The sequence below is a fragment of the Oryzias latipes genome, chromosome 13, assembly GCF_002234675.1.
Source record: "Oryzias latipes chromosome 13, ASM223467v1".
NCBI lineage: Eukaryota > Metazoa > Chordata > Actinopteri > Beloniformes > Adrianichthyidae > Oryzias > Oryzias latipes.
The window spans coordinates 9,485,755-9,512,404 of NC_019871.2; the positions used below are offsets into that span (position 1 = coordinate 9,485,755).

Sequence of the window (26,650 nt, forward strand, 5' to 3'; positions counted from 1 at the left end):
CAATCATAAATAATAAAGTTCTGTCTGATGTCTTTTTTTACTTACTTTCCAAGTAAAATAAATTGAATTGAAGTCTAAGCAGAAGCAGGCTCTAGGTTAGCAGTTTAGCAGTGATGTTAGAGGGGTCAGTTGATCGTGCAGGGTGGTGGTGTGGTCATGTTGCGTGATTCTTATACCAAACTCTTTACCACGAGAGCAAATTATTATCTATGTGTGTTAATCAGCAACTTGTTAATCGAATCGACCTATAGCATTCTAAAATCATTTAAAATGAAATAAATCGGTAATGAAGATATTGGAAGATACCATTTGAATTGAGGTATAGAAAGTTTATTTTACTATAAAATAAAAATGACCGAGTGCTATAACAGCGGGCAACACAGCAAAACATGATCAAGCCACCATTACAGTCCAATGTGTGGAAACCCTTTGAATTGTGGTAGAATGTTCTAATAATGTTCTCTTTGAATTATTTTGATGAGGAAAAACAAGAGTGGACTGAACTTTATGAAACTCAAATGTGAATGGATTTGTCCTTAATTCTTGTTTACTTGTTTGTTTGCACACATATTTAATTTACACTCGATTATCTTGCAGAAAACACAATGAATCAGTGTCACACTGATTAAATATATAGCTAAGGATGTTCTGGATCGATCAGTCATCATCGGTCAGTGTTTATTTATCTGTACTGTAAATGCATAATCGTAAATAAATCTTGGGAGCGCTCTCAGAAAAAGAAGATCCAGTAGAAACCACAACAACAGACTGAGCCACAGTTTCTTCCCCAGAGCTGTGAAACCTATTACCCCATTTCCATGCACAGCCACCCAAGCCCTGAGCATTCAACCCCTGGAGAAATCCCCTCACACTGCACTTTGGACACTAATGTGGGTCACTTAAAACATTTATTTGCACCCTTTACCTTTTCGCCTTTCATCCGTTGCTCTATTTTTAGAATTATTTTGATCTATTTGTAGAATGCCATTTCCATTCCAAGTGTTTTATTATGTGCCATAAGCCAATAACTGCTGACCAAGATATCATTCTCCCTTGATTAATGACAATGAAGATGTTGGTTCTTAAAAGTTCAGACTCAGAAAGGGTATTAATGTAGAAGCTAAAAAAAGGTAAGCTCATCAGTTTCAGCAGTTACCCAAAGCTTCACGCCAAAACCACCGCCAGGAGTTACTGTATCGTTGAAAAAAAAAGTCAAAAGAGTGAAGGCATAAATTGTTCCTTAATGTTTTTTTTCCAATTCCTGACAGCAAACCCACCAATACAAGACTTTATTCAAATATTTATGCAAAGCATTACTTTCAAAGATTTTCCAGAGGACCAAAAGTAAATATCATTCCTCAATATTTGTAATTTTAGTGGACCCATGAAGCCAGAAGAAGTGATTGATCTCCCTCTGAGGACCAGGAGCAGAGAAAAATGCAGAAGCCAAAGCTTATGCTAGATGTATTATCTGCATCTCAAACAAAAAGGCCTTTTCTTTCTTTTTCCTTCCTCTGTGCCATTGGCTGCCAAAGCAAACAGACGCCGGGATGAAAGAAATAAATATGGATGATGGGATATGTGGTGCCGCTGGTCCAACACTCTGCACCAGAGAGGAGGGAGCAGGTGCTGTCCCGCTTTACGGCCGTCACGACATTTCCTTCTCGCCCACAGACGCTGAGTCCCGCTGAGACACAGTCACACTGTCGCGTCTTCAGATCCCCCTGACAGCGCAGACTTTTTAGAGAAGCAGCCTCTTGATTCTGGCTGAACTTCATGTGCAACATGTCCTTGCATGAATCACATAATGTGCAATAAAAGGAGCAATGATTTCACAGATCATCAAGCCATTAGTCTTGGCTGACAGTTATTGCAGTAATTTTAACTGGGAGGGTGGTGAACTGAGTTGCAGCACTCCTTATGTGCTGGCAGGAAATTATAGCTAATTATCTAAGTATGTAGTGTATAAGCATATTTTTGATGACTCCATTTTTCACTTAGTCATATGGAGTGGGGAGGAAACTTTAGATCATTTTGAGCAATTAACACATACATCAATACAAATATTTGATGCTTAAATTATGAACAAAATTTTACAACAGCCATGTTTCTCCTAATTAACTCCAGCTGACATACAGTAAGTCCTCAGGCGAGCTGAGCCTGTAAACAGGGTACTTCTGTCCATCATGCTTGGTTGGACAAGCAAATCTAGGTGTCTGAAAGTATGTTTTTTTTTTTGGATAATAATTTTAAATAAAGAAGAAATAGGAGGAAGAAAAGCTGCAAAAAAGTGTACCTGACATTAGAATTATAATTACTGTATTTTTCTGCAATTTAAGGCACACTTTAAAGCCTTAATTGTTCACAAAAAATAACTGCATCTTATAGTCCTGGGTGCTTCATTTTTGGATTAATTCTGGTTGTGTCTACTGATGTTGAAGGGATTTAAAGAGGTAGGCGACGCTCTGTCAAAATGTCAGTCTGTTTTTTTTTCTTTTTTTCAAAATGTTGTTCATGTTTCGGCTCATCCCTGATAAGCCACAGCGAATCAGCTTTCACTGATTCCCATAGGTGGGTTTGCCAGAGATTTTACGCCAGATGCCCTTCCTGTCACAACCTTATATTTTGTCCAGGCTGGGGACCGGTATAGGGGGACCCAGACTTGGGCCCCCTAGTGGTTTCAAACAAGATTGTCCTTCATTGTAAATACGCTAACATGGCTACTATGGATAATGTGTAGCGGTGTCTGACTTGTTTTTTTAAATATTTTTTATTACGTGTAAGAAGGTTAGAAGTTAGCGTGGTCACATGGTCTTTTTTACGTGTTGCAAACAAGGTTGGGAGCTACAGGTATTGTGAATATGCTGTTGTGGGTGACGTGTGTTTCTAGAGTTCTAGAGTAACCTTGAATGAAGTTCATAAAGTCTGACAGACCTACAGACTTTGACTCCTTTGTTTCACTTAATGTGCCTCATAATCTGGTGCAGAAAATAGGGTAAATCCTATTATAGAGCATCTTCATTTGTCACACATGCTCTTTTGCTGTGAAGATGCATAAAATGTTAATCGAATTCAGTTGAGACGTCATGGTTGGTTTTCTTTATGCAAGGATGTGTGTCAAACTACACAGAGGTTTTGGCAAAGACCAGTAGTAAACCTTTTCTACATTCATATGGAAGATGAGAAACAAGCATCTGGCCATTAAGTAAAGAATGATTTTAAAGCTTTGTTTTTACAATAAAATATTTTTTAACACCTTTACAGCACATGAGTTAAGCTAAGGACTCTCAGAAAACAATATGCTTGTCTTTACTGTTACAAGCAGACTATTTTTCAAAATGTGTTTAAGTTTCCTAATTCAGCATAAAGCAGTCCAAATCTCTTTCTCCTCTGCACAGAAGATCATATTAGATTGTGTTCACCCACTTTAAACAGGCTACTGAGAGGAAACACCTCAAAGAAATCAAGACAATCAAGTGGAGATAACAGCTGAGTCTTTGCAGATGCTTTACACACAATTCTATTGTGAAACAATAAATTATTTTATGGGATTGTATTTCTATGCTTTTTATTATTTTAAATCTTCATCTTATTTATTTGCGCTACAAAAGTGTCAAAGTACAATAAAAACAACAATTGACTAAAAAAGTGTGTTTATTTAAGGAATAAAAACCAAAAACCCACGTACTCAAGATCTGATGAGGGGATGAGCATGTTGACATTTTAGTTTGGATGAATCAGGGACATTAAATAGTTTTATGAAATATTAAAAGTTAATTTGAAAAAATGCACATTATTTTTTAGAGCTCAAAAAAGCTAATGTGTTCCTAAATAAGTTTAAAAAAATCCAGGAAAATTACTAAAAGTTTCCACTTTTAACACTTATTTATAACAAAACCCTTTTAAAAAGCTTTGCTTTTATTTGATTGTAAGATTTTATTGCTGGCCCAATAAACCATGTGTGTTAGATATGTGTAATATATGGTTGTAACAAACAAAACATGACTTAAGATTTGAATGTGTAGTCACTGATATGAAAGCCTTGTGAACCACCAACTCAAGTGGAGTCTAATGAAGCTTAGTCCTAACTTTTCCCTGTTTCAGATGATGAAGAGCATGACCTATTTTCACAGAAAAATCTATAAAAAAAGTTTTTGTTTGACTAGAATATTAGGAATCAAATGGGGCCACTGGAAAAGGATTATTAACATTTTTATCTAACCTCCATCCTAATTAATAGTAGGACATCCAAAGAATAAATGTGAATCTTCTAAGTCAATTCTTATTGAGCTTTCTTTGTGATTTTGACCTCAGGACACTTGCACTAACTCCCATCTCTTATCTTATCACGGTCCAGTGCCTCTTGACCACATTAGTCCACTTGTAATGCTGGAAAGAAAGGCTAATAGACACATTTCTTTGGGCAGAGCTGAGATGAAGCGGGGTAGATTAGGGAGATAAAAGGAGATTGGATGGGGAGTACAAAACCTCTACTGTCCTTTCCAGTACAGTAACGCTGAAGAAGCGGCATGTAGGGCATTAGTACATCATTAGACCTAATTATATCTCCAGTGAATCGCTCCCCTAAGAGTTTCCACGGATCCGTCTCTGTTGATGCAAAGGGATAATATAAGTGAGTGCAGCTGGCTAAAAGTTAAGTGGTGACTTTCCTTCCAGCATCATAGTTATTAGGGCTCTAAAGCTAAAGAACAGAAACGACTGTCATGGAAATGTGACAATGGTGCTGATGTGACTCTCGCGCAATACATCGGACAGTGACACTGTGGAGGAAATTGGTTTTTAGAGTGGGGACCGAAGGCCACATACAGGAGCCCACCAATGATCAAATGGATGGAGAGAGAACAAAGCTCTCAATCTCTCTCATGGTAAAGCTGACACTGCCTCAAACCCAGGCAGAGTCTCAACCTGCTTTTTCTCAGAAAGGCAAAAACAAGCACTCAGGAACTCAAGGCCACCAGTTTAAGACTTCTTTTCTGAACGGCCAGAGACTGGGCTCAAGGATTTCTGCTCTTCCTGTTTGGGAAAAAAAATAAAATTTTCTATTCCAGCAAAACAGTCTCCATGTAAATGCTAAGATGGCCCTCAACACACATTTAGGCTCCAAAAGTGTAATCCAATAACACCCATTGTGACTTGTTAGATTTAGGGATCTGTCATACTATTATTAAATTATATTGAGCAGAGAATGATAAAAAAAAAATAAAAAAAATCTACCTTTATTTGGTTTGGTTTATCTGCCAATTGACTGGCCAGTGGCTCAATACCTGTGCTGTTCTTGGACAAGATGCTTAAAGTCTCACTCCAATCATCTTTCGATCTATTGTAAAGTGTTTTTAGTGGTCTTTTTAATTAGCATTATGACAAAAAAACAAAACAAACAAACAAAAAAAAAGTATTGTTTGCTAGGACATAGTTTCTTTAAGTCTGACCCCACATTCCATGATCTATTTGTTTACACTCTCTCTCACTATCTTACAGACCCTCAAAACCCTAACCTCACATTCCAGGTGCATCAAAATAGGTGAGCAGTATTGGAGCTATTAAACTGTACAGTTTTGAACCATCGGTTAGGGAAAACAAAGACGTACATGGATGTATTTTTCAGCAAGTGGATGCAACAGAATGAAGCAGAGCAGGGAGTTTGTGACTTGCTGTAGTAACTTGTATGTCACAGTTATAAGCTTTGTCCAACTGCATTTTTACATGTGCTCCTGATTCCCAACTGTTTGAATAAAGCAATCCCCAGAAATGCAATTTTAATCTTAAATTTATTTTTACATGTTCTTTATGTGAAAACCTGTACATGAGTATGTTAAAAGCACCAAAAATAAGATTTTTATTTGAGTGGGCTTTTAACTTTACGTTGTCCACAAGAACATGTTTGTTGATACATTGTAATGCAGCATTTCCTGGCAACCAGAGTTCACTTGTTTGCTTCACACAGGAGTTCAGGTTCACACCAGAATTATCCAAGGAAAACAATTTTTAAGTGAGCAGAACAGCTCCTTCAAACATGAAGAAATGTGTGTAGAAGACTTGCAAATAAAACGCCTTCATTGTGTGTTCTATGGCTTTATCGTAAAGTGTTATTGGCGTTAGCATTTTTTTAAACCAACTACACATGACAAGTCAAAGTTCATTTCAATCTCTTGTTTCCAGTACCTGACAAACAAAAGAGTCTTCTGAAATTGATATTGTTTGAGATTTGTGAGAAATGCAATATTACACACAGGAACAACCAAATTCATCTCTCCTTGGCAAGTGTCTCATCTAGCCAAGGGGCAAAAAAAGTGTAAGACTTTTAGTATGCCTCTCTAATTCATTGTCTCCACTTAGGTCCTACTCATTTATTATGAATGGGAAGATGTGTGCAAAGCTTTTTGATATCGGGAAACAATTTAGAGCTGGCTCACTGTCCGTGTGTTGGGGGGAGTGCAATAAAAATCCCTATTAATACACTGGAAACTTCACATCAGCATGTGGTTCATCATAAAATCTACTGTACTAGCCCCAGGTGATTAGCAGATACACAGTAGTTCATTCTCAGAACTGTGCTTGATGCTGTTTTTTAATGTCGGAGAAGGTTTGGGATCATAGATGTTTCACAGATATTACAAATATGCCAATAGCAACCAACAGACAACAAAGACAACTCTTTCTCTCAATGATATGGCAGACTGGGATGACAATATCCCTGAATGCACCTCCTTCACCACGAATACCACTAGCATCATATGACAGAAACTCACAGTTAAATACATCCAGAACATAAATGATTAGATGAGACACTTTAGAGTGCAGATCCTTTTACAAATCAAGTCAAATTAGCAGCTGTCAAGATTATCCCTATGTTCCAACCAGCCAGTCACGCTCCTCGGAAATGGAGTCTTTGGCAGTCATCCATTTGGTCCTATCGAGAACCAAACTGAGGTATTAGGGCACATTAGTCTCATTTCCAATTCACTGACCAAGCCAGATCGATTCCCTAATTTCCATGCACAGATGGGATTACATGGCCAGATTAAAGATGGAGCTCCTAGAGTTGTCCATTAGACAGATTCAGCCTTCTCAAGGTGAACACAAAGGCAGTGGAGCACATAGAATTTTTTTCTTTAAGCCTTTATATCCGCCAGTAAAGTCGATTAAAAGTTGTGATGGCAATACTCTTCCATCCATTCATTACTTATACTGGTGCCAATAGGGTCACAGGAATTGCTGGAGCCTGTACCAGAAATCATAGGGCAAAGCCAGGGTACAGCCTGGAGGCATTCCTCAATTTACCATAGTTATGCCTCTCTAAGGCATAAGGAGCTGATTGACCTGAGAAGATAAAGGACTCTTGCAAACATCTCAAGATAATTACCTTTTATCTCCAACAGCTGGTTGGCAAACAGTGGTACTTTGTCACCACAGATCATATTTGGATGTGTTGAAACAATCTTCACAACATTCACTGTGTTAACACAAGTATCTCAAACTTACCTAGACTCTATTTCAAAACTTGTAAAACTAAATTGAGACTTGTTGGAGACAACAGTGAGAATGCACTCAAAGCATGTGACGTCTTCAATCAAGGTTGATTTTAGCCTAATTTTGGTTGGGAGTCTTGTGATATTTATTTCTTACCAGTTTTAGTCATAGTCACTGAGTTTTTCGGTTGTCCTGCTTGTGAAGGGTCATAGACAGTAGTGGCTGCATCTTAAGAGGAATGCAGGTTGCAGTTTCCTCAAGGCTCCTATGACCGCTTTAAGGGATATTTGAAAATGAAACATCCCATTGTTGTGTATGTGGTAAGGGTATTGTGAAATGTCTGTAGGGCTAATGTTAGTTACATGCACTTATAAGGTATGGATGATGCTATTGTACTGCCTTATGCCACACTCTAGTCATTAGAAAGGTGAGGGTAGTGGCTCCTTACTGAGTGCACTTACGTATCACATGCAAGGAATGTGCAGGTGCCTGCAGGACATGCAAAGGATGTCCCAAAAAACTTTGCATTTCAGAGTATTTCTTTGTACAAATCATTGTTAATTAGAAGCATATGAAAAAAATGTGATTTGAAAAAGCTTGTATCTGTGACGTAAATTCTACAATTGTCAAGGCACAAGCTCCCCGCTCCATTCTGATGCATCCACTTGTAGACAATTAGATCCATGTACGTCTTTGTTTTCTTCGTCTGAGCTGGAATCTGGCTCAAAACCGTGGGGCTGGATAACTCCATTATTGCTCAACATTATTGTTCCATCTGTAATGTTAGGTTAGGGGTGTGAGGGGCAATAAGATAGCAGAAGAGAATGTAAACAAATGGAGGATGGGATGTGGGGGTGGGCTTACTATGCGGCAACAGTCCCGCCCACAACTCAGAGGCAGATTTCTTACAAGCTACTGCAGAAAATACATCGACAAACAACACAGTTTTTTTTATTTGAGCTGCAATCTGCATATTCATCATTAAATGAACTAGATAAAATGTGTTTCTATTATTATTATTATTATTTGAAGTTTTGTATATTATTATCATTATTATTATTATTATTATATACGAAATTGTGCCATGTTAACTGCATTTATTATATTTATTTTGCATTTGTTTATATCTATTTATTATTAAAATTAAACCTATTTAATAAACATAAAAACAAGTTTCATAAAAATAGACTTCAAATTTTGCTCCTGACAAAATTCCTCAGATAAAGAAGTGATTTGGCCCTTTCAGCTCTGCTGTCCAGTCCAGGTTCAGATTTGGGTCTTTGACAGTTCATCTTTGGAAAGCCATTCAAGACAGACGGTTAAAAACTGCTTTCATTTGAGAAAGATGTCTAAGTACGGATCCACGGTTTTCCTTTTCATCTGGCTAGACTATTGTATTTCTTTTTTTAGCTGTTTCAGTGAATGTTCTCTCAATCAGCTTCAGATGGCTTTTAACAAAAACAAGCAAAAAGACCCGTCACTTCTGTCCTGTTTGAATTCCAAATGCCACACCGATTTTAAATGTGTATCATTAGTATTTACCAAGATACAATAGTGACCTTTTATCCCTTCATTCCTCAGCTCAGTCTTTGAAATCTTCAAGTCAAAACCTGTTGGGGCTTAAAAGCTTTTGTTGCAGGTTTTTCGTGGTTTAGCAGGTTTTTGGCAGTTTTCTCTTGAGGTTTTGGCCTGTATGTGGAATGCCTTCCTTTTGTCCCTGTGCCCAATGAACTCTTCTAAGACCTTTTAAGTAACGGGTCAAGACCTATTGTTTTAGGAAACCTTTCAGTTTGATAGGTTGTCTCATGTTTCTTTTTTTATCATTCAATTTGTTTATTTTTATTCGACTTGCTTGTTTTAGGTCATAATTTTATCTGTGAAAGGTTCCATAAAAATAAGATCACCTAATTAATTGTTGGAACCCAATTCTTTAAAAAAAGGAGGCGTAAACAGCTTTCCACTAAGGCTCAGATTCACACACAAACTGGAGCAGACGGAATAATAAAGTCTGGACCAAATTAGGGATGACACGTGTTTTGCTTGATTTTTTGGCCTCAAAGCGAGTGGAAAACCTGTTCACACTGTGTTGTCACAGCAAGGAGACCTCCCGCCCAAGGTGATTTACTGGACCTCACACAGCCTTTTAGAAAAAGAAGGGAAATCCATATTAACTGAGAAAAAACCTTCATGGGTTCTTTCACCGTGTGTGGCAACTCGGCAGCTCTGGGTTTTACTGGACATGTGGAAAAAATCCCAGCATAACCATACAGTTATCATCAACGTCATGCTGTGACCTTCATCAGAGAGGCCAAGACAATTTAGACATTGTGGCCCAAACAATAGCTAGCACAGGAATATTTTAGTTCAAATTTGCACCATTAAAGATTTCAATCTAACTTGATTTTGTAACTTGTGTAATTACTGCTAATGTAGTTTAATGTTGCATATTTTAATAATGTGGGGGTCTGAAAACAAACCATTGTGTATTCAGTTGATGTCAGACAATAATTGACCCTTTTCCATCATTGTGAGTGAATGTAATGTGATTTTTTTTTATTTTTTTGCTGCAGTGTGTGTCAGTGTGTGCAGCGGGCTGCACAGAGTGGAGTCGGTTATCTCACTTAGAAGTTGGAGTTGTTGAGCTCGTTGCCTGCAGCATATATTGGGGCAACTCGCACAATTGTTTTTTTTGTTTTTTTTTTTTGTTATCAGCTCAAGACCGTGGTCTTTAAACCCAAATCAATAAGAAGCAAGTCTGAACATATATCACTGTTTCTGTTTTTTTTTTGCTAGGGCTCTCTGCACTACATTATGAAGGTTGTGTCTCTTGATATGCTGGGCCAGCTTTTAGCTGGTTTGGAACCAAAAAAAAAAGAGTAGAAAATATTAGCATTGGCAAATATCTTCCCCAAGAAGCACACTTGAAGTCCTAATTTGATCATCTTTTGACCTATTGTAAAAGCATTCCCATTGGACTTTTAAAAGGTGGGAACAGAATAATTTCAGAGAGAAATTGATCAATTTATTTGGGGTTAGTTAACGCTGTTTGTGCATTAAATTACTTAAAGTTAGACATAAACAAAGGAAAATCAAGAACACTTTTCCAGAAGAGTTATGAAGAAATATATTACAAAACTTTCAAAGATACTTGAGTAGTTCTGGTTTTTCTTTGAAAAGAAGGTAGCCATCAAATAACAGTCACATAAAACAAGTTGAATCGCAAAAGTGATTTCTTCCTGCACTTATGCAATTGCTTTCTAAATGATTTAAATTATACAAAAAAGTATTAGAACAACAATAAAAATAAGTAAATAAATAAGTTTACAGAAATGAAATTGTAAAATTATGAGAAAAAAGTCATAGTTGTAGTTTTACGAGAAAAGAAAAACTGATAAAATTATTAGGGGAAAAAATGGTTCAGTGGTGCTAATACTCCGTCTTAAAATAAAGTACAAATACTCAGTTAAAACTGGCTATGTATGCAGTATCTTCTGTATTTGATCATGGTGTCAACTCTTAAGTAACCAGTAAGGAAATCTTTTGTTTTTGTCATTTAATTTTTAAATGTCAGCAGCAGTACCTGTGTAGCCCAAAGAGTTGTCTTCTTCATGTTCAGAGGCAGGAGCTGGTGTTGCTCCTTCGCTGGTTCCATCATGAGCGACTCCCGTCTCTGTCAACAATAACACCACAGGAACTGAGGAATTGAATGCAACCTTCTCAGTGTCCACATCCACGGTCCACAACTCCTGAGCAAAGCATCCTCTGCACAGGCAGGCGGCAAGCAGACTGTAAAGCATGAGGCTGCATCCATGCAAACCTGCTCCCTGGTGTTGGAGCATCAACATGACAAAAAACAAAAGACCCTCAATCCTACTTGAGCAAAAAATAATGTAAGCATCCATAGAGGAAATAAAAAAAACACGTTTTAGCACAAGGCCCCCTCAGACTGATGCATTGTCGCGATCTTCAGCTTTTCTATGGGCTCAGCATGACATTGTCCTGTGCTGAGCCTATAAGTGAGTGTTTGTGTTAAACAGAGCCATCTCTACCATATCAATGGCCATAAGTGGCTGCACCCCTGTGGGAGCACATGGGCAGGACATGCGGTGGGAGGGTCTGGACCCACTGAGCTTGACTGACAATGCCACTCTTTATGTGCGCACACACAGTCTTGATGCAAATGCAATGATGCACCATTAACTGCTAATCATTTCCTTTTGAGACAGCCCTGTCTTTGTGGCTGCATCATCCACAGATTGACAGGTTGAAGGCCTGCGACAAGCAGTGTTAGGGCGGGGCGGGGGGGTGTTAAGAGAAAGGCAAGGGCTGTGGTGTGGCTCACAGAGGAGACAGGAGGCCAACTGGGCCCTTATGATAGCTTTGTGTGAAATAAATCAGGACAAAGCCATGCCCATTCTCTTTGTTGACCGCCAGTGGGGTTAATTTGGGCTGTGTGGTCAGGGTGTGGAGGTGAAGTGAATCTTCAGGATCCAGCCCCCTTTGGCTGGCAGAGTGGCAGTCTGTCAGAAGTCGTTTTATTTTTAATTCAATGGGATCTGGCTTCATGTCTGATAAACCCCAGACAGGATGACAGAATTGTTCACTGGAGAGTACTTTAGATCACTAAAATGTCAAAAGGAAGTTGACATATCATGCAGCCTGCTCACCCTAACCTTGTTTAACAGTAGACATCTATAAAGGACTCCTGGACACAAAACAAGAAATCTTACTGTTTCTACCAAACAGCAGAGACCATGCAGCCGGCTGCACCTGCAGTGCTGCAGTAAACATGACAGTAAAAAGACCTCCAGCTTATTCAGATATTGATCTCAAACTTCTTGATGAGGGTCGTGGCAACCCTGCAGGAGAGCGTGGTCTGAGTCACACCAGCATAACAACATAGTTATCTCCAAAACATGCAGCTGAAATGAAGTGTGATAACACCCACAACACATGGATGGGGGTCACAGATGAGACATCCACGGTATGTATGATTCACTGTCTGGCAACCATAGCATGACACCATGTATTCGTTTGTGAGCCCCAGCTCTCATTTTTCATTTTGATGGGTACATTTAACACATTTAATTTTTAACTTTATTTTGTTTTGTTGACCTGGAAAAAGCCCGCCCCTTCCCATCATCTCTCACTGGCTTACAGCCCCTCACAACCCCAACCTAACATTACCAAAAGATAAGCAACATTGGAGCTATCCAGCCACCCAGTTTTAAGCCAGATGCCAGCTCATATAAAGAATAAAAAGATGTACATGGATCTATTTGTCTACAAACAGAAGCATCAGAATGGAGTGGAGCAGGGAGCTTGTGTTTTGCTGTTTCTATGTTATCAATGCAATTTTTACACCTGCTCTTTATTCACATCTATTTGAAAAAAGAAATACTCAGAAAATTTAAGCCCTTTTTATATGTATGTCCTCCGTCATGAGAAAAACACTTCAAGAAATGTTAAAAAAAACCAAAACTAAATTTGAATTAATTGGAATCTTGAAGATTTTTGTTGTTTTGAAATCTTGGGATTTATGCTTAATGTTCATTACAATGACAGACCCCCTAAAAATAAGTAAAAAATTCCTAAAATTTAAGCAATTCTCCATAAAAGGAAAATAAAATTGCCAATGGGGTAAAACAAAAAAAAGGTCTTACCAAGAATCTTATTTTAAGAAGAAAAAGTTCTAACCACATGTTTTCTTAAACTAAGATTATTTTGCCATTGAAAAACGTTCATAATAATGACATTTTTTTTGCAACACAAAAAATAAGAGATTTATTTTTGACTTTCATAAAATTAAGCTTTTGTGGTTCAGTTCTGTAAGATATTTTTTTCCACCAGCAGTCTGTAGCAGTTCCCAATAACTCAAAGATGACCAATTTCAAAAAATAAGTCACAGTGAGAAACACAGCTTTAAAATCAATCGTGTACATTTTCAAACAAAGGCAACTACTAACCCCATCTATGGTATCAGCTAACATCAATTAACCATCAGTGTTCAATGGAGTCTGTTGTCTGGTCTGTTTTTGTGCCCCTCCTGTCTTCACGTGGATTCTGATTCCCTGGGCGTGTCGCTGTCAAAGGTCCAATTAGGAGTTTTATTAACAGGTGGAGAACTCGTCTGCCCCGGGGGCAACAGAAGAAAGAACCAGGACCACAATGTTGCGTTATATTATCTCTTTTTAGCCTGAATGCCACACTCAACACAATGTCCCCTGCTGGTTAATTAGTGTGGCACATGTGTGGAAAACTGACTACTTATTAAAAAATACAAAAGAAGCCTTGCCACTTAGTCGCACCCCTTATTTCTCCTGCCCCCCTGAGTCCTCTGTTAACATGAAACCACGTTCTTCCCTCTCCATTCTGAGCCCTTCTCTATGAACCACATGCACAGAGCACCCCTTATTTCTCCTGCCCCCCTGAGTCCTCTGTTAACATGAAACCACGTTCTTCCCTCTCCATTCTGAGCCCTTCTCTATGAACCACATGCACAGAGCACCCCTTATTTCTCCTGCCCCCCTGAGTCCTCTGTTAACATGAAACCACGTTCTTCCCTCTCCATTCTGAGCCCTTCTCTATGAACCACATGCACAGAGTTCCCTGAACACTGAAATGCTGCCTAAAACACCAAAGAGAAAAAACCCAACTCATCTTTTTTTCTTTTATAGAATCATTTTACTTTATCAAATGTCACACACTGTTTGTATTTTCAGAGAGTACGTTGCATTCTTTTGCATTATTTGGCCTTCTTATATTCATAAATGATTTATATGTGAATTAAAAAAAAACACATAACAGGTTCATACTTTTGTTATTTTCCCGGTTGCCCTCTAGTGGTTGTTTCCCACTAACAACCACTAGAGGGCACAGTAGGGGTTTGTATCAGTATTCTATACTGACAGCAACACAGAAGAAATGCGACCGAAAAAAAAACATGGAGAAGATTGATCGTTCTTTTCCTGAACTTCATGATATATTTTTTATTTGCATTGAGACTTTATTATTCTTGTTATTATTTTTTCTTGCTTTGACTAATACGGCACAGAAAGTCATCAAACGGGGTTTCCGACACATGGAAGTACCACCAAGTAGGAACCTGTCATTCAAGCACAGTTCCTGCAGTACAAGATAAACCTCACCGATAAAACAAAAAAGACTGAATGATCATGATCCCTGACATGGAGACGTGTTTACTGATGCATTTGTAGAGCTCTTCAAAATTAATAAACCTGATCTCATAACGTTATCTATGTCTTTCATGCGACTTATACTCCAGAGCGACTTATGTAGGTTTTTTAATTTTTTTTTTTACTTTATTATGCACTTTTTTGTTTCTGCGACATATACTCCAGAAAACAGTCCCAACATGACTTTGGTGTATCCATTGATGCCTTGTTAAGACAATGGGGAGCTTGTTAAAATAAGTGATTCATTGTAAGACAAAATTTCCTCACACAGACTGATCAAAAGAAAACATGTTCTTAAAGAACCAAAACATTTTCAGTAATGGAATTTCGTTTTTTTTTGTAAACGGCTCAAAACCAAAGGAGCTTTAAAAATGTGAACTTTTCCTCCTTTAACATGAGCACTTATCAACAAATCAGCAAGAAAAAGGGCGGGTGAGGTGGAGAGCGCCCCAAAAAAGGTTTTGCAGAAAGTCCTATTTCAGCAGAAATGAGGCAACTGCCTTCATCTATTTCCAGAGCACTATTGCCTCATTTCCATTTTGATTACCTCGTTTTTTCTTGTTTTCTGCATGACTAATGGTCTTGCAATCAGGCCTTTAGATAGTTCCTTCATACTCAATGAGCACACAATGCTAGAATGCAAAAATATGACAAAATGAAAATCAAAAAAACTTTTTCACCAATTTGAGGCAGCTCTAACTAAACCAAATAAACACATTTTAAGGGGATCTATAAGGCAATAACAATGCATGAAAAAAAATGTAGCATACCACACATGTAATGCACATAAGGAGAAAAAGAAAAAATTTAATGGATAAACTTTAGTCTAGTTTGATGCTTTTAATAACATTTGAACCAAATAGTTTTGCCAGGTTTGTGAAATCGGTGTTAAAAATCATTCCCACTTAAATGCACAGGTTTTGGTACAAACTGAGCAAACTTAATAAATGAAACTCTAAAATAAAAGCCTTTCTTTTAAATCTTTGGTCAATAACATAATAAAAACAAAACTAAAGAATGGAAAATAAGCAAAAGAAGCTATAAACTTGCAGTTTATACCTGATTTGCCCTGTTGACTTTTTTTCACAAACTTTTGCACACAATAACAGGATTTTTTGTGTTTATATTTGTTACATTTTTGTTTTTTGTTTATCCATTTTGCACTAGTAGCTTTGTTAATTTATCACTGCCTTTTTTTTTTTTTACAAAATAATAGTTTGTGATGCTGTGTTTGTTCAATTTTTTGCTACTTTGCTGCTTTCTTGTTATTTTGCACTATTTACTGTTGTATTCTTTGTATTGACTATAGTCATTATATTAATATATTATATTTGATACTAATACTGATACTAACTCTGCAATTACTTGGTATGAGATCAATACCCAAACTCTCAGTATCGTCAGCCCCCAATGGACACATCACTCTTGGCAACATGCGTTCAAACTGCCCTTCCAATAACAAGTCTATGCAATGGCATTCACATGTAGCTACCCAAGCTTTTATGATCGTTTTTTGGCTCTACGTACAAAACGTGTGGCCACTGAACAAGTGTTACCAGCTAAACCAGGTCAAACTGAACCGTTTCCGTTTTACGTTCAGTTCAAGAGATTTGCACCGCTTCCACATTTGGCACCAACCTTCTTCCAACTGTAGGTGGTGGACATGCGCAAGTAAACAGTAGAAAAAGAAAAAGGGAAAAAATGTTTTCCAAATGACTATAAAAATGTGTTATTTTTTTAATTACTAATTTAATTCAATTATTAACACAAACATTCATTCATTTATCTTCTAATCCTTTTTTCCCTTTGGGGGTCACGGGGCTGCCGGAGCCTATCCCGGTCACTTGTGGGCGGAGGCAGGGGACACCCTGGACAAGTAGTCAGTCTGTCGCAGGGCCACCTATGCACTCCCACATTTACATCTAGGCAATTTAAAGTAACCAATTAACATTAACCTATGAAGCAAGTTTTTTGGACAGTAGGAGGAAGCCGGGGTTCCCGGATAAAAACCCACGCATGCACAGGGCGACCATGCAAACTCCACACAGAAAGGTCCCCCATTGATGTTCTGTTTCAGGACCCCCAGGTACCTTCTTGCTGCGTGAGGCAAGAGCGCTAAGCACTGTGCTACCGTGCAGCCACTAACGCAAACAATATTTCAAATTATTCCTATTTGTTGGCAAAAAAAGAGTGAGTAGAAAGATTGCATGTCTTGCCTTTGTAAAGCTGTAAACTTTTTTAGATTTGTATTTTTTATTTTATTTCAGCATTTCAAAAGAAACAGTGGCTTTTAAAGGAGAGAAAATACAAAAATCTTGTTCTCTGTTGGTCTAAGAAATAAAGGATCACAGTGTGAAAAACCGCTGGAGAAATCGAGTTTCTGTCCACATTCCAGTTTAGCAGCATGTCACATTACATTTCCAGCTGGTGATTAGGATGTCAGACAAGACACTGACAAACTGCAACAATTTAGTCTTTTTCTCCCACTGGTGAATAGTAGCACACACATCTTACAGAAATATCCATATCAATGCAATCAACTTACACAATCAAAGTTTCAGTGCTGGAGGGAATCTTGTTTAAATGGAAAACACATATTTCTTCTGATACGACTTGCTAGTTTGTGGGAGGACAGATGTACACATGCAAGATCTCACCACTGAAACGCACCCTGCAGTGGTGAATTTGGTATCTCTTTGCAAACATAGTTTTGTTGATTACAAAAGCCACAGAAAATAGCAGGTACGTCATTCCTCAGAGCTGGAGAAAGATTCATCCCACTACACATGATTGCTTTATTGTGGTCCAATAAAAGGGCAACTGCCAAGAAAACACAACTGTCAAATTCAAATGCTGAAAGATTTGCTTGGAGTGCATCAGCAATCAACCGCAAAAAGAAAAGCAGGAAGGCGGTTCCAGGACAAACAGTGCTGATTGGCTGAAAGATTGCTAAATACCGCATGGCCGCTGGGGTGAACTTCTGTGCAATTTCTTTTTCCCAAGTAGAACGTCAGCCAGTTACTGCTCTTTCTGGGTAAAACTGAAGGGCCGTTGTGAGATGGTTGCCATGGATTCCTGCCCCTTCATACGGTATAACATGCATTATCTTACCCACACGATCTTTGCTTTGTATAAAAAAAAGCTCAAAGCAACAAAAGAGTTTGAACTTGTTTGATAAGGGTGTTCTTTTCTTGCAGAGGTTGAGGTTGTTAAACACAATTCCAGAACAAAACCTTTCCAGATAAAAAGTCTAATATTTCAAGAATTTGAACCTGCCCCTTAATGAGGAGCTTCCCAATATGTGTCATGTATAAATCTAAAATCTATTTTCCTGTTCGAGTTGAAGGACCCATTTAAGCCGCCACAGTCAACAGAAAGATGACTTTCAAGACTTCCTATGATATCTTACCCTGAAATCTTATTCCTATGCATCGTCAGATTTCTTGCAAATATGGGCAATTTGAGCGGGTAATGACAATCAATAATCATTTCATGTTTCACCTGAAAAAACTGAATTCATTAACCTTTGAGAAAGAGGTAAGAAAAGAAGGATTATTTTTTAAATTGAATCTCTCTTGCAGCTCAGAAGTAGTGGAGGAGAAAATTCACATTTTATTGTGAGGTTGGAGGAAGCTAATGAGGAAATTAATGATAGCCAATATTGCCCTTTCTGCTTTTTTATTGGCTAAATCAGACAAGTGCACTCCAAAACAAATACTAAATTAACAAACAAATGAATAAAAACATTTTTTTAAAATCAACCGATCTTTTTAAAAGCTCTAAATTTTTCCTCACTTCTAAAGATAATGTCTCCAAAGTCCTGAAAGCTGAGACACGGAAGCTCATCCATAGTCCACCACAGCAGCAGATTCTGTAGATGCTTTAGGAAGAAATGTCACGTTTCATTAAAGACCCACTTTGCTGAAAAATGTGTTTTGGTGTTTTTAACATGTTTTTGTGGCATTTTTCTGGTGATGGAGAACATAAATAGAGAAAATTAAAGTCAGAATTGCATTTCTGAGTATTTCTTTATCGTAATCATTGGGAATTAGCAGCAGACCAAAAAATGCAGTTTGAAAAAGCTTGTAGTTGTGACGTAGAAACTGCTACGGCAAGCCACAAGCTCCATGCTCTGCTCCATTCCAGTGCGTCCACTTGCAGACAACTAGATCCAATAACGTCTTTGTTTTCCTCATCTGAGGTGGGATTTGGCTTAAAACTGTACGGCTAGATAGCTCCAAGGTTGCTCGCCATTTTTCTTGAACCGCTTGAGTTAGGTTGGGGGTGTGAGGGGCTGTAAGCTAATAGGAATGTGTAAACAGATGGATAATGGAAAGGGGACAAGCTTACTTCATGCCAAACGTTGCGCCCACATCTTAAAGGTGAATTTCTAATCAGAAGATGATCTGAGTGAGACTTTAAGGAGGATTGCTTTCAAACCACGATGCTTGGTAAGTGCAATCCGGTTGACATGTAAATGTTTCCAACAGTATGAACACTTGTTTATCACCTAAAAAATGTCTCAGGACTTGGTATGGCATCAACATGAGCCAAACAGAAACTCTGAAGCTTTTTTAATTAAATATTGATAGGACAGGAAAATTACAGCGGTGATACATATACACCCAAAAGAACTTGATGTTATGACACTGTCAGTTTGCAGCATGCACATCTAACCACTCCTTTGTTCATTCAAGCTGTGTTATGGTACAAACAAATGAGCGAGCTCCTAAAGCATGGTGGTTTGGAATCACTGACATACATTTCTTTCTATATATGTATTTTGTTTTTCTCTCCTGGTCTGGGCTTTTATAAGTCTTGAAAGGGTCTATTGTTGCATGTTTTCTTTCTGAAGACAATCATGCAGGCCTACACTTTATCATGTTTGTACATTGCTAGGTACTTTGAAGTATTTGGTTCATAGTTGCTCAGTGACGACTTCTTGGTCATGATTCGGTTCATTTTCCAGTCGTTGCCCTCGTCACCGTTCAGGCACTATCTGATCTGGGGTCAAGAGACCTGAACAAACGGCTGCCCCTATCTGTCATTCACAGCCCCGTGTTGCCTCACTCTGCAAAAACGCTTCAAATCCACCATGGACCGGTGCTTGTCAGAGAGTAACATGTGTATGCTAATTGAGCACAGTACATGCTAACCACGGTGCAATGAGAAGGAGAAGATAAACCAGGGCATGCTCTCAATATGTGGGGTTCTGATTAGAAGAGATGCAAATGAGGCCTTAGTAGAAGAGTGGCATGCAGCCACTTTTCCAGTCCTGTTGAAACTGTTTCTGTAGATGTTAGGTACACGTGTAGAAATGCTTTAAGTGGCCGGACCACAAAGGGATCTGAATCGACAGTACATCAAAGACCATGCTGATCCTTTTTTTTATTGCTTTCCATAGAAAAAGCAACAAAGATGAAATGTCTGCCAGAGTAGGTTTGATTTTCTCCTATCACACTGGATAAAGATACTTTTACACATCACAAGTATGTCAAATAGTCTTGCATGTCATTTTTAGAAAAAAAGGGAAAGCAGAGAAACTGAACTTTAGACATAACTCACAGTAAAAGAACACAGAAGTAGTGAGCCAACTGAAACGCTTTCATGCTCTTGACTGAGAGCCTCTGGCATTGTCAGGATGGAAATGTTGAGCTAAAGAAAGACAAACGATGTGTTAAAATGTGTAGCGATGAAATTCGTTATGTTGTCAAGTCAAAAGAAGCTTAAGATGAAGAAAAATGCAGACTGCATCACCTGAGGCAAGTTTTCAGACAAAAAGACAAAAGCTGGATCAAGATTTATAATGTGAGAACTCACCGTTTGTTAGCCTGTTTGTTAGACTCATTTTCCCATATCAGAGAGTTTAAAAAATAGCCATAATAAGACAGATTTTTAATGCAATCTAAGTACATAAAAACATATGTATATAAACGTTAAAGATAATTGAGTAACCCCCTAGAGAAAGAGTTATTGGGTGTACACAACAGAGAACTGGTGATAATGTGACCTGAGGTGGAGCTTCAAAACAACATCCTTTCTTGCACAATTTATCCAGCTGTCACCTCAATAAATCAAAGCTTGTTTCCACCTCATATACTGCCAAAGGGTGTTCAGGTGACAACATAATTATAGGCCATAAAACAATTCATAATATTTCACTTTGCATTTGCTGTAAGTCATGTCAGAGCAAAAATCTACTCAAGAGAGATTTACAAAGTCTCAAGGATATCTATCATAAAACGTTATCTATTAGCCCCCCACTTAAAGTGTCTCTTAGCGTCGTTACCATCAACGCAAGAAAAACTGATCTGGAAAGATTAGCCACACACAAAGGCTGGCGGTGAGATTAATATGTACAGTTCATGCAAATATTAACTGTGTAACTGTGTTCTGCTCCTCTGCAACGGATGATTTGAAATGCAGCCAGATTAAGGCACCAACATTCAATTTCATCAATTCTTTTCTAACTTGTGGTTTGTAACTTTATAGGCATCCTTACATTTAAAATGTTTTTTGACATCATTGAAAGGGTAGGGGACAAACTACTTATTATTTTCAATTTTTATAAAGTCTTTCTGATCTTGGAAATTGTGCTTTAAAGACCGCCTCCAAACTATACGGCTGGATAGCTTCATTATTGCTCACCATTGAGGAAGGGAAGGGGGGCGGGCTGGCTCTGTGCTAACGGTCTCACCAACAATACAGAGGCAAATTTCTAATGAACTGCTGCTCTGCAGAAACTTTGCCCTAGAAAAAAAGAACTTTTTTTTATGTTGGCTAAAAATGGCATAATCCTTATTAAAAGATCATTGGCAACCCTTTTAAAATTTATCAATAGATGATCAGAGCGGAACTTTAACATTGATCCCATAACCCTAAATCTGATATTGAGCAGGTTAAGTTTCTAAATTAAGTCATTATAAAACTTTGTTGAGAAATGAACTTGCTTTTATTAAACAGAAAATCCAGATTTTAACCTGAAGTTACCTCACCAAACCCATAATCCATCTTTAGAGTGGAGGCCCTCAGTTTCTAGTGGCTGTTCTTGGCTGGAAAAAGAGGTGTCACATGGCGTGGGGTGGAGGGGCTGAGGATCTGAAAAGCTGCTCATAAATCCAGAAAAGGGCAAGAAATGCAACAAAGGACAAAGTGCATCTCTCCACACCTCCTGTCAAAGCTTCGCACAGCCTCCCGTCTGTCGGGCCTTCTCCACACACACAGTATTCTGAATTTATTAGTGACAGGTGACTTTTAGGGATGAATCTTGATCACTTTCCCATCTGCTTGTGTTGAAACTTAGAATATAAAACAAATCAAAATTGCTCTTCTTCCAAAAAATCAGATTTTTTTTTTTCTTTTGGAGCAACAACTCAGGTATGATTTCCTTACTGCGCTGCAAATCATGCCAGTCACTGGGAAAGTTTCTTTTAAATTCAAGAGTGGTTAGAAGGGGATGAAGACAGGAAAGGTTCTTCTATGGTGTCTGACATCTGGTGGAAATCTGGTCTTTATGTGGTCTGGGACTGTTTCTGACCTCCTTTACTTTGATCCTGCTGCTCTCTGATGTTGTGTCTATTAGTTTCAAGCAGACAGCAAAACCTTAACCCAACACATGAATCAATGGGTTGACACTTGTCAAAAATCAGCTGAAATCAGTTTAATGTACCGACAACTCATCTATTTGAGCCAATGAAACGATGCTCAAAGAAAGAAAAATAAATTACCACTTACTGCACTGCAACTCCTCTCTTTTATTTTTCGCTTGAAAGCGCCAAAGATTTTAAATGCATGTAGTAGACTGTCTGCAAAAAACTAAAAGTTTTTAACAACTGTTGTTTTACAAAATGACTTCAGTTAATCCCATTTAAGGGAAGCGTGGCGCATTCCAAACAAAAACCAAAAAACTTTTTTAATGTATGAATTTAAAAAAAAAGGGATCTTCGTTCTTATTTTTGTGTGTGTTAAAAACCAAATAATGGGTGACTTAATTCTAAATTTTTTTTAATTCTTTTTAGTGTTTTTCAAGCAATTTTTTCATGAACTACTAAACAAAAAAATATTTCAGGCTGGGCACTAACCTTATCTGCTCATGAAAACTATAAGATGATCTACAGTTAAAGTGCCTATATCATGCAAAAATAAGTTTGGATGTCGTTTGTTTTTGTGGGCGAAACGCAGACACTCTGCCAAGACCGCCTCTAGGTGGAAGTCATGAAATGGGCTTCATTTAAAAAATTGTTATTTGGTGTGCCAAAGGTAATACATTATCTTGTTTATGGATATAGCTCACTCTGAAAGGGTTACGTTAAGCATTATATAAGCCCTTTAAAGTTATATATATAATACTACTTTAAAATTAGTATTTGATCAAAATATATATGTTTTTTTTTTCTAGTGGACCATATGGCTGTGTTGATAGTTTAAGCCTTTATCCAAATATTTTGTTTTTGGAACATTTTGACCACAATTTCTTTTTTTCTTTTTTTTATCATGAGCATCACCATTCGTTACATACGTCAATCATTTGCTTCTCACGTTTTGGCCGTTATGAAACTGCCCTCTCTACCTGTAGAATTTTGCCAATTGAGTGACTTTTTTGCTGTATTTAGGTTTTAGTTATAAGGAACTTTAAGCAGCTCATAATAAAAAGAAATAAGTTTAAAAACGTTTTTTTTTTTAAACAGGAATGTGAGGCAGTGATTTTACCAACAAGCGGTGGGTGTTGCTGTCATCAAATCGAATCACATCAAATCGAATCACACCTTAAAGCGTAGCACAGGTTGTGTCTGCTTTCTTCTTCTTCTTTTTTTTTTTTTTTGTGTGGTGAAACTTTTTTTTTTCTTTTGCAAATCACAGCCATATTTACTTTTCATTTCTTACTCTTCCACCTTTTTGACTATCAACTGTTGGGAGTCTTCCTTCATTGGAGAGGCACACTCTAAGCCAGAAAATACATCTCTTTAATTGCACATTGTATTACTATACACACCCATGAGCATTGACTGACTGACAAGATTTTGGAAAATAAAAAAACTTTTTCTAATTGGTCTTTTTTTTGTAGATTTATTTTGTCAAAAGACAGATATCACAGGATGAATGCATTTTTTCCAATAATGGGCTCTCTCAGTTTCCTAAGCTGTCGAAACGATGTGCATCTTTTTAGCCGGTTTGAGACTTTAACATATTATTTCAGATATTAGAGATTTAAAAAGAATTTGGAGGCACTAGAAATATTTACCTAAGCATAATTACTAAAATAATACTAAGAAGCTCCTTTTTTTCCGAGTTTCTGACTGAGAAAAGTCTCTTACATGCACCTCATTACATGCATGATTAAACGATCTAATACAGTAATTGTCTTTGGGAAAATGAACGAAAATTCCCCCTTAAGGGTTTATTTTTGAAAATGTTAAGAGCATGACTCTGGGCAGCTTTTGCTTATTTTGCTTCACAATTGTATGCGTCCTAATCTGCTCGAACCCCAGATGATGCAAAACCAGAGGAAATGCTGCGGTATCGTGAATGTGCTGATGCTGGTAAACAGAAAAGGGGATTTTTCGCCTGTGAAACACTGTGTGTGAATGCTGTTTCAGCTGTGAAGGGGTGCTGATACACAGAGCCTCTTCGATCACAGACAGCCAAGCACCGACACAGCTGGATTGTGTTCACACTGTTGTGTAACTGCTGCCATGGCAGCACAGCTTCAGACTGAGTTAAGCTCATTTTTAACAACATTCTGTGAGATAGAAAGTGTATCTCCTGTCCTTATTATGTTTATGTACATTTATGTACATTTAGCTAACAAAATAATTGTAATTGCAGTAAGCAGCATGAAAAAGGACTTGCCCTAAAAGCAATTTTACATGTGTCACTCATAAACTTCCTCTCAACAAGTATCCATATGTCAAAGTGTTATGAAAATGTGACTTCAGTGGAAAGCTGGTCTGCTGTCTGCTGGAGCTGTAAAGTCACTTTATAATTATCACTTTATTAGTTTGTAAGGAGTAAAAAGTTCAACTATTTTTCTGCAGGAACGATAAACAGTCTGAAATTTCTTTGCACATATATGGACATAAATGTTTTACTGCTGTCAGCCAAACAGCCAAACAGTCTGTCTTCATATTCAGGCTGCATGACATGAGGAAAACTTGTGATGTGCCACTTGATCAATATTGCCATGACGATACGACACAAACACATAGCAAAACAAAAATCATCATTTCCATTTCACTGCAACGTTTTTAAAAAAAATTTAAAATCAACATAAATAGCTGTCTAAATAGGAGACAATTAAGAATGCATATGTTGGGTAAACAAGCCAAAGAACAATTATCTACTATTCAGGTAGTACCAGAATAGTAATAGTTGTCTATACTGGCCAAAACAAATATGGACAACAATAAGGAACAAAGTAGGTATATAGTGCAATTGAGCTTTTTCAAAAATATAATGGTGTCTCTGTCTACGCATGTTAACATTTAAAGTAACCATTTTAAGCAGTCTTTTGCAAGAAGCGTATTGTAAAAGTTGTTATCACAATCCTGATAAATTTTGATTTAATGTGCAGGCCTACTCTGTATCTGTGCATTTATGTTTTTCTGTGACAAAAACAACAGAGGTGACTGTCTCATCAGTGTAAACTCCAATAGAAAAGCTCGCAAATAGAACTCAGATTTGGCAAAATAAATAAAATATAGATATTTCTAGAATGTAGTAAACAAATAAACTTTTTATTTGTAGAAATCCACATTAAGACTCATTTAGAGAAGTTTATGTACTATTATAACTACAAACATCCTTTTTTTTCCAGTTTTAGTACCCATGCTGATGTGTTTAGGTTTAGGGTAGTGAAGGATTTACCATTGCAAGCATTAGGGATCTAAATAAATAAAAATGTCAAGGGATCTTAAAGTGAAAAAAAACAAAAAAACTGTAAATGTTTACTTGTTTTTTGGCACGACGCAAAAAATAAAACCACCTATAACCTATAGAAATCAACAGCACAATGAGTGCCAAGTCTAATGTAAAATAGGAAATCGACGCTACATTTGTTTTCTTATTCGGCTTTTTACAATTTAATGATTGCCTCATTGTTTTCAGATATAAAACAAAGCATGTGCAAATCAAGACATACACTTTTAGTCAATAAACATTTATAATAAGATAAATGAAAAATATATAAAAGGTCAATTTAAAAAGAAAAACCTTGGTTTTCTTTCATGCAATGGTAAAGAAAAAACCCCCATAACCTCTAAACAAAGCACATTCATGGATCACAGTAGCTGAGATAAAATGATTGTTTTTTTAATTTACTGTGTTTTTTCCATATACTTATCCAGTAAGGTTACACACTTTTATAACACCACAGTGGTTAATATTCAATTATTACTGACACTAAGGTGCTCCATGATTGCATCCTCACCTCCTCCAGTACCACCACTAAGTGACATTCCACATTTTTGTCTCTGACCTTGTGTGTGACGTGCAATTATGAAGATTTAGAGCTAATTAAAAATTCCACATACTCCCAAAATCCTTGAAAAGAGGAGAGCATGTCAGGTGAAGATTAAAGATAAAAGGAAAAAAAAATCAAGGTCCTTTTGCTCATTAACACTTCTGGCAAGTAATCCACAGAGGTGAGTGAGAACAATGAACACAACTTTTTCAGTTAGTTTTCATTTGAAAGAGACTGATAGGAATCAAAGAGAGTGTCTCAGCAGAAAGACAGATCTGACCTGCTCCTCATGGGACCTATTTAAAATCGTAAGCATTCCTTACACACAGTGAGGCATTTATAATAATTGTTCTACATGCCTGCAGGAGTCTTCTGGTTTGGACTGCATTTCTGATGACTGCGTGTCTGTGGCTAAGACCGTCTGGACTCCATCTGGCCTCTGACCCAAACCACATGATGCAGTTCTCTGCTCATTAGCGCTCATCTTTTCCCTGCAAACTGGGGC

The 26,650-nt window shown here is 37.5% G+C and overlaps 1 protein-coding gene across 4 annotated transcripts in view; it reads right to left on the minus strand.

Moving 5' to 3' along the window:
• robo1 (roundabout guidance receptor 1) overlaps positions 1-26,650 on the minus strand; it is a 247,701-nt gene that overhangs the window by 148,273 nt on the left and 72,778 nt on the right. For 3 of the 4 annotated variants that reach the window (XM_023961822.1, XM_023961827.1, XM_023961821.1), the window contains exon 1: positions 11,072-11,303. In XM_023961822.1, coding sequence (XP_023817590.1) covers positions 11,072-11,288 — 217 coding nt within the window. In that variant the 5' untranslated portion in view covers positions 11,289-11,303. Of the gene's footprint in view, positions 1-11,071; positions 11,304-26,650 lie in introns of those variants that run through there. The other variant, XM_023961823.1, reaches the window with a different exon arrangement.